The sequence below is a fragment of the Lissotriton helveticus genome, chromosome 7 (genome assembly GCF_964261635.1).
Source record: "Lissotriton helveticus chromosome 7, aLisHel1.1, whole genome shotgun sequence".
NCBI classification, from domain to species: Eukaryota; Metazoa; Chordata; class Amphibia; order Caudata; family Salamandridae; genus Lissotriton; species Lissotriton helveticus.
Window position 1 is genome coordinate 49,210,279 of NC_136068.1, and position 20,475 is coordinate 49,230,753.

Sequence of the window (20,475 nt, forward strand, 5' to 3'; positions counted from 1 at the left end):
TGCTTTACAAATAGTAAACAGGGCAGCGTAATTTAACAAAAGAACAATAGTGCTACCTGAAAGCAACAGAACATTTAATTTTATTGGGAGGGTGATAGTCAACAGAGGATTGAGCAGGAGGGGAGAAGGGGATCAAGAGTACAAGGAAGGGATGGGAGTGGGGTGGTGAACTAATTAGAATTAATTAAGTTTGATGTGACAGGGAACGGGTTTAATGAATCTCCAGGTGACTTGATTCGTCTTATGTCAACCCTTGTCTCTCTCTCTCTCTCTCTCTCTCTCTCTCTCTCTCTCTCTCTCTCTCTCTCTCTCTCTCTCTCTCTCTCTCTCTCTCTCATTGGTGTGCAATTTGCCCCTAAGATATAGCGGAAATCCGGAGTGGAGAGCCTTTTGAAGTTTTGAAGTTGCTTCATGTTTTCAATGGTCACCAGTTGAGGTTTTTTTTGGGGGGGTGAGGGGTAGCATGACTGGACCTTTGAAAAGTAGGAATGCTACACCATGTAGGCCAACCTTGAGAGGTGAGGATTGTGTTTTGGGATAGGCCAACCAGGAAGGTCTTAAATCACTAGGGATTGGACAGCTGTCCTGAATTCTGAGGGGGGATTATAGTTTTTCACCTAGTGTACATGATTATACTTTCAAATCCGCTTTAAAACTTGTGGTCCAAACCTTTCATCATATTGGTAACTCTTCTCTCTGTTATATCCAATCTCTCTTTACCGTTATACAGTCGTGGTCGCCATAACAGGCACTGTGCTCAATCAGACTTCACTAGTGAAGTGTACGTAACACAGCTTAATATTTTCCCTAGTTATACTTCCTTCTGTACCCCCAACAGTTCACTCTATGGTCTTTGTTTAGCTAAATAAAAGATGGCAGACGTAGCCTGCTTCTGTCCGGTAGGATTTCTTTCCTCAAATCTCACACTTTAGCAATCCATGATCTATCTGCAGCAAGTTCCTCATTCTGGGTGTCTCTTTGGCCCTTAGTGAACAATTCATGGTCCCAGAATTACTGATGCCCTGAGTATCTGTAATCCAGAGGTTCAGGAATCTCATGGCATCCCAAGTTGCACTGTGGGTTTTCCCTGAGAAATGAGGAATCATTCTGACAGTCTGTGTTTGCACACTTCACAGCTCTGGGTCACTCTTCACAGGGACCTGTTGCTGGATTTGTTCTGTTGAAAGGCCCGTGAAAGGGGTGTCAAGCGTGTAATTGTACCACATTACATATAACCCTCAATTTAGCGCCAACAGTAGGGATTCCCAGCCACATATGGAATTAAGTGCCACTCAAAAGTAGACCTGTGTAAAACTTTTCTTTTTGCTACGTTGAACTATTAGTTGCCACCTGTTATGCCTACCTTATGCCTTTCTGCACCATTCCTCATATTTATATTGCCTAAGGGCTGGACCACCGCAATTATGCGGCAGAAGAGGACCAAAATATGCAGCAGAGTTGACTAGATTATGCAGCAAAAAAGGCAAAATAAGCTGTGTAATACTGAACATTTTGTGATAGTATTACTTCATTATTTTGAAATTTTTACAATTCGTCTGGAAAATGATTTTTACCTATTAGTACCAATTCAACACCCAAATGCAGCAATAAGCAAATTAAAGATGGGCTGTTAACCTTAGCAAAAGGCCTTCCAGTGTGAAGGAACATTTGTTACAGTATTTTTAGTACATTTGATTCATTTGAGCTAGAATATTTTTGGGGAATCTATACATTATGTAGTAGAAGTTGGACTATGTGCTAAAAGACGCGAATTCATAATTATGTGAAAAATGCCACAGATGCAGAATCACATAATTCCATTGGCCATTCTTAAGGGTTACACCTATCACCTGTAATACGCATGAAGCACACACAGGTGGGTGTGCCATCCCACTTGTCTGCCTTTTCCTCTGAATGGAATCCATATACTCAAACACTTCATACATGTCACTGACTGCTGTGTGTGCCAGAGATCTGGGACTCCATGGGGAATACATGTGGGATTCCCGTATTTACTCCAAGGTGTCACCCAAAGACATATAAATCCACTGAGAGGTCCCAACTGGGATTCTAATTGCAGAATTTATGGTGTCACCAGGAAAGACGACACTAGGAAAAGAAACCAGCGGGGTGGGGGGTTTAGGTGGGGTGGTACTGAGAGGCTCCGGCTGGGGGATGCTACTGAGAAGCGCCGGCCACTGCCACTTTTGTTACAAGGGTCGATATTGCAGCACTGGGAAAACACCCGGTGCCCGCTACAGCCACTGGATTCAAGCAAGCCTGTCTGAAGACGGCTGAAATGCCAGAAACTGGTCCTAGGAAGCTTGTTTCTGGTCCAGGGAAGGCATGGCTTGGCAGTTCGGGCTGGACTGTTCCCATGAGGCACAGGGTCAGGCTGATTTGCATATGGCCATGTCTGAACTGGGGTGGCAGAGTGGGCTAAAGAACGGTGATGGATTAAACCCAGGTCTGTTGACTGGGTGTGAGAGTTTGATTGGTTCAGATGCTCCATCCATCACCACCACCCCCTTTTGTACCGCTTTGTTTGCCATAAGTTGTCAGGGTATGCTCAGACGTGAGTCCCTTGCTCACTTTGCCACTGGATTCAAGCAGGCCTGGCTCAAGACGGCTGAAATGCCAGAAACCGGTCCTAGGAAGCTTGTTTCCGTTCCAGGGAAGGCATGGCTTGGCAGTTCGGGTTGGACTGCTCCCATGAGGCACAGGGTCAGACTGATTTGCATATGGCCATGTCTGAACTGGGGTGGCAGAGTGGGCTAAAGAACGGTGATGAATTAAACCCAGATCTGTTGACTGGGTGTGAGTGTTTGATTCGTTCAGATGCTCCGTCCATCACCACCCCCTTTTGTCCCACTACGGCCAGTCACCACAGGTCATGACTTTCATGGGAAGTGCACAGCTCAGATTCACTTTACTAAGTGCAAAGTTTGATCATGAGAACATGTTGTCAATGAAGACGGCCCTCCCAGGTGTAGTGGCTGTAGTGTAGATGGTGTAACTAAATGATATGTCTTCTGTTTTCAGGGAATGGGTTTGAAAGTGGTGACCAACGGTGAATTCCGAAAGCCACATTTATGCTCCACCACCGGGATTGTGTATCGCCATGATGCTCCAGGTAAGGCAACAGAAATATTTCTTAACAATGCTTGGAGATTTCAACAGGGTACGATAGAGGTCAAAGTGTAATTTATCATTTGTCAAATTTCGGCTTATTGTGGATCAGGAGCATCAACCATGGCTCCTTATAGGCACCACAATTATCATTTGCAAAACACCCCACCATATAATCGCAGTCGTCACAGAATTAGCTATGCCAATGTACCTCAGTACTGAACTTTAAATAGTGCCTGATAACTCAGTCTTAGAGCTACATACTCAGTTCTAATGAGGGAGCTCAGTCCTGACCGGAGGAGAGCAAAGTGTTTGTGTGAGCTTGGACTGCAGATGCAAAGGGGGCTGGTAATCGTGATTCAGGAGCATTGATGCCATTATGTGTGGGCCCAGAGGTTGATTAGCGGGGGTAGATACCGGGCAGTAGTCATTTTCATGAACTAAGTGAAGCCGAGGGCCGGACTGGCCATAGCGGGCACCGGGCAATCCCCCGGTGCATAGCTGCAAAATCGGCCTTGTACCAAAATCGGCTGAAAACCAGCCCGGCAAGGAGCTCGGCGGCACCTCCAAACCCGAGTTGCCGGCGGGGGGGTATGGGTGGGGGGGGTTCAGGGGGGGACACTTTGCCAGGGCCAGATGTGATTCCTAGTCCGCCTCTGGTGAGGTCCCCCTATGGGTCTTACTTTCCCTGAGTTTAGAATCGAAATCTATCATATTTTATAGTACATTGCTTTTTATGTAATACTTTACTGATTTTCTCTGCTCAGAGAAAGGCAGACAGTGCCACCATACGATGGACTTTGATGAACAACTGCAGGTGTTGTAATACATGTGCCGTTGTTGGGTCCCAGCAAACACCAGCACAAATTAAGAAAAGTCTTGCACTCATGCTGCTGGCTAACCTTGCCTCCAATGCCCGCCATGATCCAGCACCAGTGATTGGGTGAGAGCCAGTTTACGTGCTGAACTTTCCAAATAATAGACACAACTCTACCACACAGTTACAGTGCATATGTAAGAAAACTGAAACCACTGAGGTCTTTCAGATGAAGGGGCTTTTGCAGTGCACCCAACATGCTGGAAAGCAAACTACTCCAAACTAACAGTCCCACACTCACTCTGAGTAAATCTCTCAAAGGAAACCCAATGCAACATTTTCAAGTGACCGGAACACACAGAGAGTTCATGTCACAAAAAGGGCAGAGTGCACCCAGGTCTGACAAGTCCCACTCACAGCCCCCATAAAACAGCTCCCTGAGCAGCAGAGGTTTGTGACATGTGCCATCTCACTTCAACACACAAATAGTGGCTGGACTGCACCATAGGGGATTGGTAATGCTTAGATCTATAGACTGTGTAAAGTTACAGAATGTGCCCTATATTGCCAAACTTTGAAAGAACATTTTTAATAAAGACTGGCTGAACACATGGAACTGGGTGAAACATCAAGTTGGCTGCGTGAATTGAAATTCTTGCAAGGACAACCTAGCCCTTCTTACTTCCAAAGTCAAAAAATTAGTAACATGTTAAATTGTGTGATATTAGCACTTGCTCTTTACAATGTGAAAAAAGGAACAATGTTATAACAGGCACTACAAAGTGGAGAAAAACCGGAAATAACTCCATAAAACCTGTCTTTGGTTTTATCTTACAGTCAAGTTGAGGCATTGCAACTCATTTGTAATAAGAAAATTACATCAATACTCTACTGTAATGAGTTATTACAGTTGAGTTGTGACATCAGATACCTCTGCCAGAGCCAGCTGATGGTGTAAAGGGCAGTCTTTTCAGCTACTTTTTCCTAAACATTTACAGTTTTTAGCAAATTTTGAGACAATTTTGGCAGCACCTTTTTTTATTCTACTCGGAAAGTTCTTATGAAGAATATATCTCTCTGATCAAGCACATTCTGATTATGAAGGTCAAATATTTAATTCCTATTAACATAATTTCGAACCACTTACAAGATTGTCGCAGGGTTTCTGTTCTCACACAGAACTGTGCACAGAGGAGTGGAACCTCGGCGAATTAGGGTGTCCCAAAACCCACCTTAGTACCCTACTCACCCCTTACTGAGCTAGCTACAGTGTCTCATTGGACATATCAAACTCCCAATGCTTAGACAAACCAGAACATGAACTTACAGTACCTCAGGGTACGTGGGACTCATGAACACTCTTTCGTTATATTATCATTACAAACCAGAACATGGAGTAAAGAAGACACATGTGCATTTGAAATGTTTATTTACTAATGCCGTCTTCTCAGGCGCAGTATCTTAGATAATACAAGTATACTTATTTTCAGTAGCAAAATTATCAGCATAGTTACTAAGACATAAAAAGCGAATGGTGACAGCATGTTAACATGCTGTAATGAATAAGAGTTAACAACACTTATATCTCACCCTCCCTAACACATATATTATATTATTAGCTAAGAAGGTCTCTTTGGGTTGGTTCAGGGCGGGCCCATACCTTAGTGTCCTAGCATGAAGGAATCACATCAGCATACACCAGCTCTCTCTGCATGTGCACCGCATCAAGTGTTTTTTATGTGCCTCGTGCAAAGCAATATCAATCCCGCCTGAAGCCAGAATTGGCAAAGGCTGCACTTGTGTTATGACTATGAAGGCGTGGAGATCAGACCTCATAACAATTCCATATCGTGTTGTTCCTGAAACTTCAGCACTCTTCGTGCAGACATAGTTTATTAAGCAAAGCTGATATCAGAGCAATAACATATTATTCTCACATAAACCACGGCAAACTACTAGGTTGAAAGCTAAGTCAACAATTAAGTGTCGTGTGCAGAAGTTGCAAGAAAGAAAAATGGCGTTTAAACCTCAAATGTACCTATGCTAACTTAACACGATATAAGGATATACAGGAGCTATATGACACCCCCCCATGATCCGAGAACGGACTAAATATGATAACAGAAGTGCCATCACATGAGAGCAGAACTCAACAGTAAACGAGCATGAGTCGAAACCGAACTTTAAAAAGTAATGCTAAAAAATAGCACAAAAATATAACGTGGCTCAAGCCAATAGGCAAACGAAAACAAAAAGTTCTTGACAAATAAGTCAATAAAATCAATGAAATGCTATTAATCAGCACGTCAATGCGAAGCAGTGTCTATGACAAAACTGTATATGAAAAGTAAGTAGCAACAGCCTCCAATAGGAAGTCACTGTCCTCATCCGAAAACAGTTCAGCCATCCAATTTAAAAGATGAAAGGAACATACGTGTTCTTCCAGCACGGGATCCTCTATAACCATCAGAGGACAGCTCGGTGGGTTTTCAAGAAAACTCAGTTCCAAGAAATTCCGTGCTGCCGACAACACATCCCAGGGACCAATTAGTCCATGCGCCACTGCTAAGGCCATAATCCTCTCGTCAGAACAAACCAACTCGTGAGCAATGATAGGACTCATCAGTTGATTAAAATCGACGTCAGGAGAAACCGGTCCGCAGAGACACAAATCAATGGCCCACTGGAAATCATAGGTCAGGCAGTGAAAAACAGGTTGGACACAGGTGAAATAGGAGAATCGAAAAGATAATCCAAATGCCGTGCTCAAAGTCGCCAACGGCAGTGTGCCATAATATTCAAGCATGCGATTGCGGAACCGCGTCAGCAGCAGTTGCGCGTGGTCTTGCACAGGATGGGCATCCATATTTAAAAAGACAGAAAACCACCAGAGCGCCAGCCGCTAGTGCAAGTAAAAACGGGAACCCTCCAAACAAGGATGAAAAGATTGAATGGAAGAAAGCAGGGATGACTCCAAAAATTTTCTCAAAGGAAGTCACGAGACCACTGCTAACAACTTTAAAAAAATGAGATAGGCCCTTTGTGGAGGATGCGTTAAAGATAGTACGAACCATAGCTCCGAAATGCAAAGGCAAATCAGTATTTAATAGAGCCTGAACCTCTGTACGTGTGTTAGCAATGTGAAGCACGAAAGTTTCACGGGCCGAGCTCAAGGCCACCTCTTTCTGGGACAAAAGAGCTCTTATTCTTGCCATGCCGCTGAATTCTGCTCCCAAGGTTGGTATTCTTGGCCAGATGGAAGAATCTCTATGTTCATGTGTGGGAGGGTAAAGCACATTTCTGCAGCAAATAACCCGCTCACTTACTGTAACTATGAAAGGGATACCTTTAATTAACCCACAACAGTCTTCATTATTGAGCATTAAATAACTTCCATTCCCTAATAATTTAAACGTGGGGATGATAGCAGGAACAGGCGTGCCCTGTAAAACGCAAGCCATATTCGGCCTGTCCTTGTTGCATGAACCGTGTAACTGTATGTGTCGACACATTAAAGAATGATCAGGCGTCTCAGTACACTCCTCCCCATTCAGATAAACCTCCTGGTCATCCTTAAAACATCTGTACGTGTATGGGAGTGACCAGACTTCATGAAGGAAACCGCTACCCAAAGGTTCATAACGACCTATTGGCACATATTTCATACAATTTGAAAATTTATATAAAGCAAAAGGCAGTGTGATTAATCCGTGGATAAGCCACGTCGCAGCAGAGGCTTCTGCCACGGAAAAAGGTAAAGATTCTAACCTCTCAATATGTAACATAGAAAAGGAAGCATCACGCATTGAAAGCAAGCGTTGTTTCTCAGTCAAATTAAAAGGTGCAAATAAAGAAGAAACGTTCATGTAACCCCAGGGGACTTTACCCATTTTCAGAGTTTGAAGGGTCCACGCAAACTGCATGATTGAACGTAATTGATTCTGACCATGGTATAACACAGATATTTCATCATGCACAATATCGACAACTGACGACACAATATTATCCAATGTGTAAATTCTAGAGGAAAGCACATTAATGCTATTGTCAACAACTGCAAGCACTTTCTCAAGATTAGCCTGATCAATAGCCCTAAGGCGTGTAGCAGCCTCAATCTGTGATAGCTTCCAAATTTCATTGTAAACCCCATATAACCACCTTTTCGACCTGCCACAAGCCGGGCCTTTAATGAAATCATTCAAATCCACTTCTGCATTCAATTTGGAAAGGTGATTCTTAACCGCAGGTAAAGTTGAACGCTTCAGCCAATTTTGACACAACTTGCCTACGGAATACGAGGTGACAGTATGACCTAAGTCAAACCGGGGATCAGATCTAACAGTCTTAAAACCGTCAGTTAAATTTAAAAATCTACTTTGACAAGAATCTGCACTACGGTGCCAAAGCAGCCAACCCTTAGGATTCATACTGGAAATGTTAAAGGTGGAATTGCGAAGCAGAGTCCGCAATTCTCTAATTGACAATTGAGTAAAATTACTCCAACCATCATATTCCTCCAACTCCGGGAAAGACGGAGTGGTTAACCTTTTAGATGTAGCCAATCCAAAGCATGTGGTCTTGGAAATTGTTTCATTTAAAAACAACATATGATTCGGGATGAGACATGCACGGTGCAAAGCCTCAGTGCCTTGTACCTGCCAGGCCCTTGAACCCCAAACCGATTTAAGGTCTATTGTTTCCTTCCATAGCTCATAGCCTCCAGTAACTAATTGATCTAGGAAGGCCTTCGAATACAACAATTTAGTATCGGTAAGTCTAACCTTGGACAGTGGCTGTTTGTGAAATTTAAAATAAAAGGACTCGGGATTGGACTGGTTAAAGTCAGTGAAATCTGTATACTTTTTAAGAAACGTTTCTGAACTCCCTTGTGTAGGTGCTGGGCAATGTTCCCACTGAGTAAAATTAACAGCATCCCTTCGGGATGATGTTTTGTGTAAAAAGTGATTGCCATAATGTTGGTAACAGAACAATTCACCATAATTAGCAGATTCTAAATATAAATCCTCAGCATCAAAGGCAGCATAGTATTTTAAATCAGAAAACAAACTTTCCACAGCATTAACATCCCAGTCATCAGAACGAATGTTTTGTTTCACCACATCCCCCATATTCACTCTAAGTACATTAGGAACATTAACGACTTCCGTGGGGCCATGAATCTGAAACCGAACTGCATCCCACACGATTCCATCAAGGACAGGCCATGCTGTGATGTTAACCAAAGTCAAGTCTCTTTTTAATCTGTGTGTAGAATGTGAAGAGGAAAGTGGGGCCAAAGTCCCATTTAAATGAGTAATGCATGTTCTTTCCTTGACATAATGTCCATTGATGATTCGAAAAAAATAAAACACAAAACCAATTGACATAAAAGGTAAATCGAAACAAGGACTAGCCAAATGTAAGTCCAAGGCGGTATCAAAAAATGTTTTTTAAACAGGCTTGCATAAACTGCAACACGAGAGGGTTCCTTTGAGGCAAGAGAAACAGAGTCAAAAGAAAATCTGGAGTCTGTGGCTAAACGTGCTTGCAGGTCAGGTATGGACAAATCAGTGGGATAGGCATAGTCTGTCTCATCAATGTTAGTTCCAGGTAAATTATTTAATAAAGGACTGGAAAGAGCAGGTAATTCGATGGCCACCTCAGGTTCATTATTAGAAGCAGTAGGCATAACTGAATTTCTCACAATGGAAGGACAGGAAACAGCCGGTGTCATGCTAAGAAGAATCGACCACTCTGTGTATCTTGACATTGTCAATTGAAATAAACCTGTTTTCCTTACGACCAGGAAGTGGTGGTAAAATGACTGTTCTTGTGCCCTTCACTCCAACGACGGGAACCGGAGCTCGATAGGAAGGACCAAATTCTTTCTTGTTATCGATCTTCTCCCGAACCAGTTCTCCAACTTGGGGTAGCCAGCCAACTACCGGGATCTGCAACGCATCATCCGACGTGGAGGGCAAATGTTCCCTTGCAAGACTGTCTCTGGTCTTTTGTAGATTCTGTAAAACATTGCAATGTTCATCTGCGTCAAAGGAAGTGGCGCGAACCACATAGTCTAGACCATCAAGGTCAGGGACGTACATCTTGATTCCAAAGAGCATTTCGTATGGGGTCCGCCCACCCAGAGACCTTCTAGGGAGATTATTAAGAGCACGCTGCACGCCATAGAGGTGAGCCAGCCAGTTTCTGCCAGTGCCTATAACTCGGGCTGTCAAAGATTGCTTTAAATCACGGTTCATTCGTTCAACTACACTATTACCCTCAGGTCTGTAGGGTGACGAAAACTTGACTTGGACCCCCATCGAAGTCATGGCATCCTTATACGCCTTAGAGGCGAAAGCCGGACCCTGATCCGAATGGAAGGTACCACAGGCAAAAATCCCTATAAAGACACGCAAATCTCTAATGACAGTCCGTGAATCAGCGCTGCGATGTGGCCAAACCCACACAAAGCGTGTGCATGAGTCAACTGCTACTAAGATGTATTTATACGCAGTATCAGATGAAAAAGGACCGCAGTGATCTAAATAAACACAACCTAGCGGTTTATTAGAAATGTACAACTGAGTCTGTGGCGGACGCGTAGCAGTCGAAGGTTTAATCTGCTGGCATATGTCACAAAGCAGGACATAATCACGTGTCTGTTTGTACAGTCCCCGCCACCAGAAACGTTGTTGTAATTGAGTTACAGTGGCTGAGACGCCCGCATGCGCAGACGCTACACCTTCATGTGCCGCTGTAATCAAGTCTGCCCTGCGATCCGAGTTGGGAATCAGCCGTTCCCCAACATCAGGAATTGTCACAAAAGGAACCTTTTCGGGACTTAAGTGGTATTTGTACTTCGAAGGGAATCCCGCAGGATGTTTACTTCCCTTCTCAGAGGCAGCAATCGCTGCCAAGATGTCGCTATCAATCTTGGTTTTTGACCTAGTAACCGCTGCAACTAAGTATGTAGATACTGCTGATTTCGCTGCTTCATCAGCAAGCGAGTTGCCAACAGCGTGAACTCCCACACGCTGATGACCGAGAGTATGAATCACATAAACGAGAGGCAACAGAGCCTTAAGCTCTGCCACTCGAACCCAGATCATTTTGTGTTTTATTGTGCTACCCTTGGAATCATGAAAATCATTTTGAATCCAAAAGAACAAGTTTTCATTGTAAGACTGGACACAGTAGTAAGAATCACTTACAATCAGAGTAGTAACACTTGGATCCGCGTACTCTAACGCTAGTAAGAGTGCACGAAGCTCTGCTAATTGCGCGGTGCAGTCACCCAGGGGCAACGTGTGCACTTCCCTGGAAATGAACTCATCATTCAACACAGCACCGACCACAATGGCACATGCGGAAACGTAGGCATGTTTAGAGCCATGCGCAACCTGCGCCGACCCATCAGTGTAAATGATGCAATGGAAGTCCTCCAAAGGACGCATAGCCAGAGGAGCAGGATGAACGAATTCATACTGCAAGTACTCTTGCGACCGTAAGGAGGCGTCAAAAATAAACGTGACATCCGTGGATGTCAATGACGCAGCCCACTGAATCCACCGAGGGTGTTAAGCTTTTGAATTTGGTACACTGGCTTTCGTGACTGCCTCCAAATGAGGACAGGGTGTTACCACTAACATGCGTTTCCCCTGCGACAGTGCTCGTTCTTTAAGAATCGCCATCTGTACAGCAGTTAAAACTTTCTCCACAGTGGGAAACCGCAATTCAGCCGAAGTGTACAAGTGTGACTTGTAAGCAATAGGTACTGTGTCACCTTCATTAAAAGTCAGGTACGTGAAACCCACCGCCCCTGGAATTATTCTTATCACCAGTCTGGTGTGGTTATCACGAGTCAGTAAGTATTTAGATTGGAGCAGATCGGCCTGCAAAGATTGCAAAATGGCCGAATGCTCAGGCAGCCAGCATGATTTTGAAAAAGTTGGTTGTATCAAAGCATACAAAGGCTTGATACGCTGGGCATATTCCGGAACATAAGTTCTGCCGAAATTCAAGAAGCCCAGTAAAGACTGTAATTTTTTCAGTGTTGTAGGAACGCGCAACTGTGCGCATTTCTCCAGGAAGTGAGGAGCCAATCCTCGACCTCAATTGTTCAGCTCATAGCCGAGGAACAACACTGTGTGTTCTGCAATGTGCGATTTTGCAAAATTAAACTTGTAACCCATATCTGCAAAGTTACAAATTATTGAATTCACTCGACACAGATGCATCCAAATTTCGTCGTCTGTGAGATAAATGTCATCCACATAAGAACATGCATCTGGATCGATACTCTCCAATAGAGTGACTATTCTTGAGGTGAAGACACCAGGACTATTTTTGTAGCCCATCGGGAGTCGCCGGAAGCATTTTTGCACACCAGCGGACGTAAAACTTGTCCATTGGGAGCTAAAGCTATCCAGTCTGTGGGCATAAAAACCGTTGGATATGTCAAGCGTTGTCTTGAAACGCTTACGCACTAGACTATCCACTAGCGCAGAGCCGTGAGTATTCTGTACTGCACAGTTACGGCAATGCGAGTTCAAATGCCGGTAATCCAATACCAAACGATATGATCCGTCAGGTTTGGTCACAGTAAAAAGGGGATTATTCATTGGTGACACACACGTTTCAATAACTCCCTGATATTCCAATTGATCAAGGATTTCCGCGACGGCAGCTTTAGCTTCACGCCGGATGGGATATTGAGGCTGTGGCTGCGGCTCAGACCGCAAAGGAATTTCGTGACAAGGGGACAATTTGTCCCAACCACATTGGTTGCGGTAGAGAGCCGGTGCAAGAGCCCGAGCCCACTCTTCTGCAAAATGCTGCGCATGCTCAGTCGAGACAGTGTGCGCGAAACTGGGAAGGATTACCTCCTCCCCTCGCGGCGTCGCGAGCACAAAAGGTGGGGGCCAGTCAGCCTCGGAAAGCAAAATGTCGTACGTAGACGAAAGGTTCTCCCAAAATACCCCTCTGACAGTACGCTGTATGTCACCTTCAATTAACAGGACAATTTCAAAAAGTCTTTCAGGGGGAGCTAATCTCGTATCGGCTGTTTCTATTACAACAAATACATCAGTCGCTGTCACCCTCAGTAGTGGACGGAGCGCCTCTCTGACTATGGTAATCTCCGCCGCGCTGTCCAGCAAGGTCAGAGCCCACGTCAGATTCCGAAGCCGCGTTCTCACTATCTGTGGCATATCTATGCGCTGTTAAGGCTGCGACTTTCTTTTTCGCAAACTGCGGACGCTTAGGCGTAGAATCCTCCTGCTTCACTGCGCCGTCCGTCTGGCGGGACTGACCACGTCCTTGTTGGCCACCACATCCACGTCCAACCCCTCCTCCAGTGGTCTTCGGGACCGATGTTTCCTGAAAGGAACGAGGAGAGCGTTGATCAGAACCCTGAAATCGATCAGGTGATTTAATCATCGCGCGATCGCGCAAATCATAAACTTTTTCTGTTGGCGCAGGTGCTTGTACCGCAGGAAAAGAATCCTGAGTCAGTGTATTCTGCTTCCCCTGTGTCTGTTTCTTAGGCCAATTTTGTTTTTTGGACTTGGGCTGGACATCTGTCACTGCAGATTGTCCCTGAGGTTGTTTTTTCTCCTTTACTGGAAAATATTTCAGACCTCTACTTGTGCGGCCAATTGTCTTATAAGCGGCCACCACAATCTTTGCTAACTGTCGGGGTTTGTCGGCATCGGGCAGAGCAGCCAAAGCATTCGACACCTGAAAGTTAACTGCATCTCCTTTAACATTGGAGAGAATGAGATCACACACAATCTCAAAAGAACCACACAGGCGCATACCCAATTCAACCGCTGCCTCTGGACCGTGATCCTTCTGAACACGTCGTATGATGTCAGGCAGGGCAGACATAGACGGGGTGCCGAAGCACCTTGTATAAACTGCCGCAAACGTTTTTCCCCAGCTTTCACAGTCAACAAGTTCAGGAGTCAAATCCTTCGGTAGAGTAATCGTTAACATTCTATGTTTATCAGCAGGAGTAGAATTCGGAAAAACTGCCTCCAGTTGATCAAACTTCTCTGCTAGCCAGAATGGGAAGTCATCGTTGTCAACTGGACGAGCACCAAAAACCGAATTAACCATCACTGGATTGAGACGCATTCCGCCTCGATCGATGGGAACGGCCGCACCCCCCTGGGGACCACCAGGCAGGTGACGACCGATGTATTGCACTAATGCACGAATCACGGAAATGGAAACAACATGCAGCCTACGAATTTCCTGCAGGGTACAAGCGCCGTGATTCGGGTGCGGGGTAAAGCCACCCAACGCAGGCCAATTTGTACCTGGAATTGAGAGTGGACCTAACCTCGCTGCAGACAAAGAGTGGGGGAGGGCGCCATCAAACCAAACTCGATGCTGCCAATGATCAATAGGTATTTCCAATGCCCTATACGGTGTATACTCAGCCGGGACATCCGAGGCGGTGTAGGAGTGGAACAAACCAGAATTAGCGTCCACAGCCGGAAACGTAACCCAAGAGTAAAACAACTCGTAAGGGAACGCCGGATCTGCACATACCACGAAAATCACAGCCATCCCATCAACTGGGACTTGGTACGTCTGAAGATGGTTGCGTACCGCTACGCGACTATGCTGCGCAATAGCCACCGCCGCCATGCCAACACTGGAAACAAGAAAACACAAAGAATACTTTGTAGCACAACTGGGTAGTAATTCAAAGAAACCGTTTAAGAAAGAATCAAGCTTGAATAAGACCTATTTTAAAAAATAGGTAGGTTTCACCGACACCCCGCTTACCGGAAACGTAGGTGAAGGGGTTAAGGTATGAACGATAAACTACTCGAGTGTCATGATATAAGACCACCGAAACGTTGGGCGCCATGTCGCAGGGTTTCTGTTCTCACACAGAACTGTGCACAGAGGAGTGGAACCTCGGCGAATTAGGGTGTCCCAAAACCCACCTTAGTACCCTACTCACCCCTTACCGAGCTAGCTACAGTGTCTCATTGGACATATCAAACTCCCAATGCTTAGACAAACCAGAACATGAACTTACAGTACCTCAGGGTACGTGGGACTCATGAACACTCTTTCGTTATATTATCATTACAAACCAGAACATGGAGTAAAGAAGACACATGTGCATTTGAAATGTTTATTTACTAATGCCGTCTTCTCAGGCGCAGTATCTTAGATAATACAAGTATACTTATTATCAGTAGCAAAATTATCAGCATAGTTACTAAGACATAAAAAGCGAATGGTAACAGCATGTTAACATGCTGTAATGAATAAGAGTTAACAACACTTATATCTCACCCTCCCTAACACATATATTATATTATTAGCTAAGAAGGTCTCTTTGGGTTGGTTCAGGGCGGGCCCATACCTTAGTGTCCTAGCATGAAGGAATCACATCAGCATACACCAGCTCTCTCTGCATGTGCACCGCATCAAGTGTTTTTTATGTGCCTCGTGCAAAGCAATATCAATCCCGCCTGAAGCCAGAATTGGCAAAGGCTGCACTTGTGTTATGACTATGAAGGCGTGGAGATCAGAACTCATAACAATTCCATATCGTGTTGTTCCTGAAACTTCAGCACTCTTCGTGCAGACATAGTTTATTAAGCAAAGCTGATATCAGAGCAATAACATATTATTCTCACATAAACCACGGCAAACTACTAGGTTGAAAGCTAAGTCAACAATTAAGTGTCGTGTGCAGAAGTTGCAAGAAAGAAAAATGGCGTTTAAACCTCAAATGTACCTATGCTAACTTAACACGATATAAGGATATACAGGAGCTATATGACAAGATGACTATTGGAATTTTTACTTTCACAGTACACCCCATTTATTGCAAATAACTATAAATATTGTATCTCTTTTATTAGAGGGAGCAAGAAACCACAGATTAAAAGCTGAAAAGGGGAGACCTGTGATAACTGAAAAAGTATTAGGAGTCAGACACTCAGGGGTATATGTAAAGGCCTATCGCCATGGGAACGTCACTTTTTAGGGCGTTCCTGTGGTGATAGGGGCTTTTTGCCTTATTTACAAGGCAGCGTTAAGCCACTTAAAGTGGCTTAACGCTGCCTTGTAAATAAGGCCCCCTTACTCGCTATGCTTAGCGTGAAAGGGGCGTGCAGTGGGTGTTGCTGTTGGCGTTCTACCGCAACACCCATTGATTTTGATGCTGCCCGTTATTTACATGGGCAGCAAAAATAGGAGGCAGCGGCAAAATTAAAATCAGGGTAAACCTGGTCTTATCTTTTTGAAACGAGGAGAAATGCTTTATTTCTCCTCGTTTTTAATTTTTCCATGTGTGCTGCCTTGTGCAGCACACATGGAGAAAGCAAAACGCCTTGGATTGTTTATGTTCAGGAAGGCGACCCTTCCTGCACACGAACAATCTTTGAAAAAGAAATTACATTGTGTAACTTCCATGTGTGCTGCACTAAGCAGCACAAAACAGCAATTTCAAGATTGTTTATGTGCAGGAAGGGGGACCTTCCTGTACATAAACAATCTTCTCCTGCACGCAGACGCCCTTGCACTGTGGTGCAAGGGTGCCTGAGTTGGTGTTACACTGTAGTTCGGGCTGGACTGTTCCCATGAGGCACAGGGTCAGACTGATTTGCATATGGCCATGTCTGAACTGGGGTGGCAGAGTGGGCTAAAGAACGGTGATGGATTAAACCCAGATCTCTTGACTGGGGGTGAGTGTTTGATTGGTTCACATGCTCCGTCCATCACCACCCCCTTTTGTACCACTGCTGAGTGCAGCGCCATCGCAGGGAGAAATACAGGGCTGCACCATATTCTCGTAAATATGGTGCAGCTCTGCTTTTCTGAAGTTGCGGAGCGTGTCGTTAAGCCAAGGAGGCTAACGACACACTCCGCCACTTCTGTTGTAAATATCCCCCTCACTACGATGAGTTTGGCCTCAATCCCCATTCCTCATTCCTCCTGTTTCTCTGTATAATCACATAACTCTATAGGGATTTCTAATAAGCTTATAAAATATGATAGTGGGTTCTTCATCCCACATATAGGAACATTGGAACTAACTATAAAAAGATGGCATAGAACTTGTCATGATTATATAGAGGTATTGTCTGTAACCCAGGATTGAATTTATTAGTGAATTGTGTGCAAAAGTCCAGGGAAAATATTGTTGCGTTCCCAGTTAAAACATGTGATATAGTTTTTTACTTAAATATGCATTTACGCCAAAGGTTCTTTGTTTTCACAGGAGTGAGCCCGATAATGTTAGCGCGATCAGACAGTGTGAGTCATGTGTTGCTAGAATCTGCGATAGAGACAGTTCGGACCTACTTCCCTGAGACCTGGATATGGGATCTGAAGACCACTGAGTAAGTAACATTACTTCCTCGTTACCAGTCAACTAGAGCCTTACAATATCTTAGGATCCACTTGATCTGTTGGGAGCAAGAAGGTGGTAATGCAAAGTATGCCCTTACTGACCACAAATATTCTGAAATAAAAGTAAAGCTAAATAGTCCCACATCACAGATCAACTTCCCCCTTTTCCTCCAATCCTTCAGTCAGCCCCTTCATATTCATGGTCGAGGAAATGCCCAGCTTCCTCACCTCTTTCCTATTTTTCTCTGAACCACTGTGTGTGCCAAGTTTGGCCTGGTATAAATGTGTAGAACACCTGACGTTGATGAGGAACTATACCCAGTCCTGAGTATCAAATAACCTCTTCGACGCTGATGACGGAACCGCTCCGTCATCAGCCGCGGTGGCGCTGTGCTGATGACGGAGCGGTTCCGTCATGGCCCGCCTGACGTGCCTGCGCGGCTCTGATTTCGCGCCTGCACGGCGCGTTCTATTGAGTGGGCGGGGCCATGACGGAACCGCTCCGTCATCAGCACAGCTCAACCGAGGCTGATGACCGAGCGGTTCCGTCACCAGCATGTGAGTGCCGCGCGGCCCCCCCGCCCCCCTTAGCGCTGCGGAGGAATAGCCGCCGCAGCGAAGGTGTTAAATGCAGTGCTTACTGCAGAAACAGCTCTGGGTTTTTAGACTATATATAGGATGTCTTTCTCTTTAAATCTGACCATTTGTAAAAAGTGCTGAAAGAGAGAAATTGACCCAAAGATCATCTTTTCTTCTGAGTCTTTTTTCAACTGGTGCATCAGTGTCAGAGGAGGAAGAAAACCACAAGAAGTGCTGATGGAGGAACCTCCTCACTGTTCAGCAAAAGAATCAAACTACCACAGACCAGAGCATTGTGTCAGTCTTGTTAAAAGTAAATCATCAAAGAATTAAAACTGTAAACAGAAAAGTCCTAAAAGCATGTACCCTAGATAAAAAAAAACACCATAAGCTCTGAATTTCGGAGGATGAGAGTAAAGAGATTATTTTCAGATAAGTTCATTACAATTTAACCCCTTCGCTGCGGGGCTGTTTCCCCCGCTGTGCTGGGAGGCGGGGGGGGCACGCACAGCCCCCCGGTGCTCATGACGGGCTCAGCTCGTCATAAGCCACGATGGTCATGTGCTCATGACGAGCTGAGCTCGTTATGACCACGCCAGTTTAATGGAACGCTCTGCACAGCAGGGGAATCAGCCCAGCGTGTGTGCGTTCCAACGTCATGACGAGCTCAGCTTCTCATGAGCACACGAGCGCCGTGGCTCATGATGAGCTGACCTCGTCATGAGCACAGGAGGGGTTAAACAATCTATTATGGTGCACGAATATATGCTATGTATGCAGGGATAATATACATGTTGCCTATTACCTGGACAGAAACTATAAACGTCCGATAATGAAAGGCACCTGCACAATCAGATGTGAGGTAGATTGCAGGTTAGGTGAGTAGCACCATTTGTGAGGAGGTCTCTCCAGCATAAACTACACCTCTCACACTAAGACCACAAATGCAACCAAAGGGTGCCAGACAAACAACCTTAGTCAATATTTAAAACCAAGGGGCTTATTTACAAGCGCCTTGCACAACTGGTACGTCACTTTTTCCCAAGTTAAAAGTGACGCACCAACAGCGCAAGGGGCTTGTGAATAATCCACCAAGAACCTTAGTCAATACCAAATATAGCCCTTCCTTCCCCTTGCAATTAAAAAGTAAGAAGGTAAAGTGCAACAAATTAGCCAATCTAGCATATTGAAAAAAAGTGGTAAAGTGGAATGAACAAAAGATTGAACAAAATAGTCCAACACATAAACATGTGGTTAACACGTTCATCTTGCAAGCCGTAAGAAGGTTAGTTGGCCTACAGTGCTTGTACATTTGCTCACACCTATAATAGCTTCACCAACCCCATTCATCATGGATGCCCCTTCAGGGAAGCCAAATGATTTCCCCACCCGCAATATTACCCGCACCTGCCCATCTTACATCACCGTCCTCAGACACAGGATCACCTGAAAATGAATACACCCAACCCCCATCACGAGTGCCACAGTTTTATGTACAATTATTATCACACACAAAAAAAACTATATCGAAGAACACAGAATTTAGGGGCCTATTATGATTGCGGTTTTCCCACATCCTCTGGGCCGGCGGAAGCCACCGCCGACCCGGAGGTTGTGGGAAAACCGCCGCGGAGCCTCGAAAGACCCACCGCCATATTAGGATGGCTGGTGGGTCTGGCATTCCGTCCACAGCTTTTCCGCCGCGGTCACCTTCCGACCGCGGCGGAAAAGCTTTAACATGGCTGGCGGTGTCTATCAGACACCGCCAGCCATATTAGGATGGTGTGAAAGGCATGCTTTTCCGCGGCGGCTTTTCCGCCATGGAAAAGTATACGGACTTTCACTTCGGGGCCTGTTGCGGGCCCCCTGGGTGAAGGTGGGGAGGGGGGTGCACATGGGGAGTACCTATGGTACCCCCCTGCATTTGCGTTCACAAAGCAGCAGGCACTGCGCGGTGCCTGCCGCTTTGTGCATGCAAATGCGATGCATGCATTTTTAACCTTGCGGCGGGTGCTGCTTGAAGCTGCACCCGCTGCATTGTTAAAGATAGAGGATGTGACGGCCACCCTGGCGGTCACATCCCAATCTGCACAGAGGGAACGCCGCAGCTCTTGCGGACGTTCCCTCCTGCTCAAGGGTCGCGGACGGACTCAAGTCCGTCCGCGATCATAATCGGCCCCTTAATGTGGATCACCTATTACACGTTTTATACTAAAATGGGGCGATACATGAGGAGCTTACCAGAGGTTAGGATGTATGAGGGAAGTGCCTATTTCTATTGGTGAGGATGTGAGGTTAAGCTTGTGTTTCTGTTGATGAAGCAAGATTAGAAGAACAAGCATTGCTGTTGAGTAGTGAGAGGTGGAGCGATGTCATCTATAATGTCAGGGCTGTGTGAGGGAACTTGTATTACCAGCAGTGATGATGTATGAGGGATGTATCTACTGCTGTTGGTGAGACAATGAGGTTCAGCTTGTGGTCCTCTTCAAGAAATAGGATAGTGCCGCTTGGAAGGCAAGGAGCGAGGGAGAACTTTTAAACAGAAAACTTCTGCCTTCTTT

The 20,475-nt window shown here is 45.2% G+C and overlaps 1 protein-coding gene across 1 annotated transcript in view; it reads left to right on the forward strand.

Moving 5' to 3' along the window:
• Positions 1 to 20,475, forward strand: part of LOC144767996 (alpha-2-macroglobulin-like) — a 111,271-nt gene that overhangs the window by 49,395 nt on the left and 41,401 nt on the right. The window contains exons 17-18 of the mRNA XM_078651387.1: positions 3,043 to 3,133; positions 17,205 to 17,325. Of these exons, the coding sequence (XP_078507513.1) occupies positions 3,043 to 3,133; positions 17,205 to 17,325 (212 nt within the window). The remainder of the gene's footprint in view (positions 1 to 3,042; positions 3,134 to 17,204; positions 17,326 to 20,475) is intronic.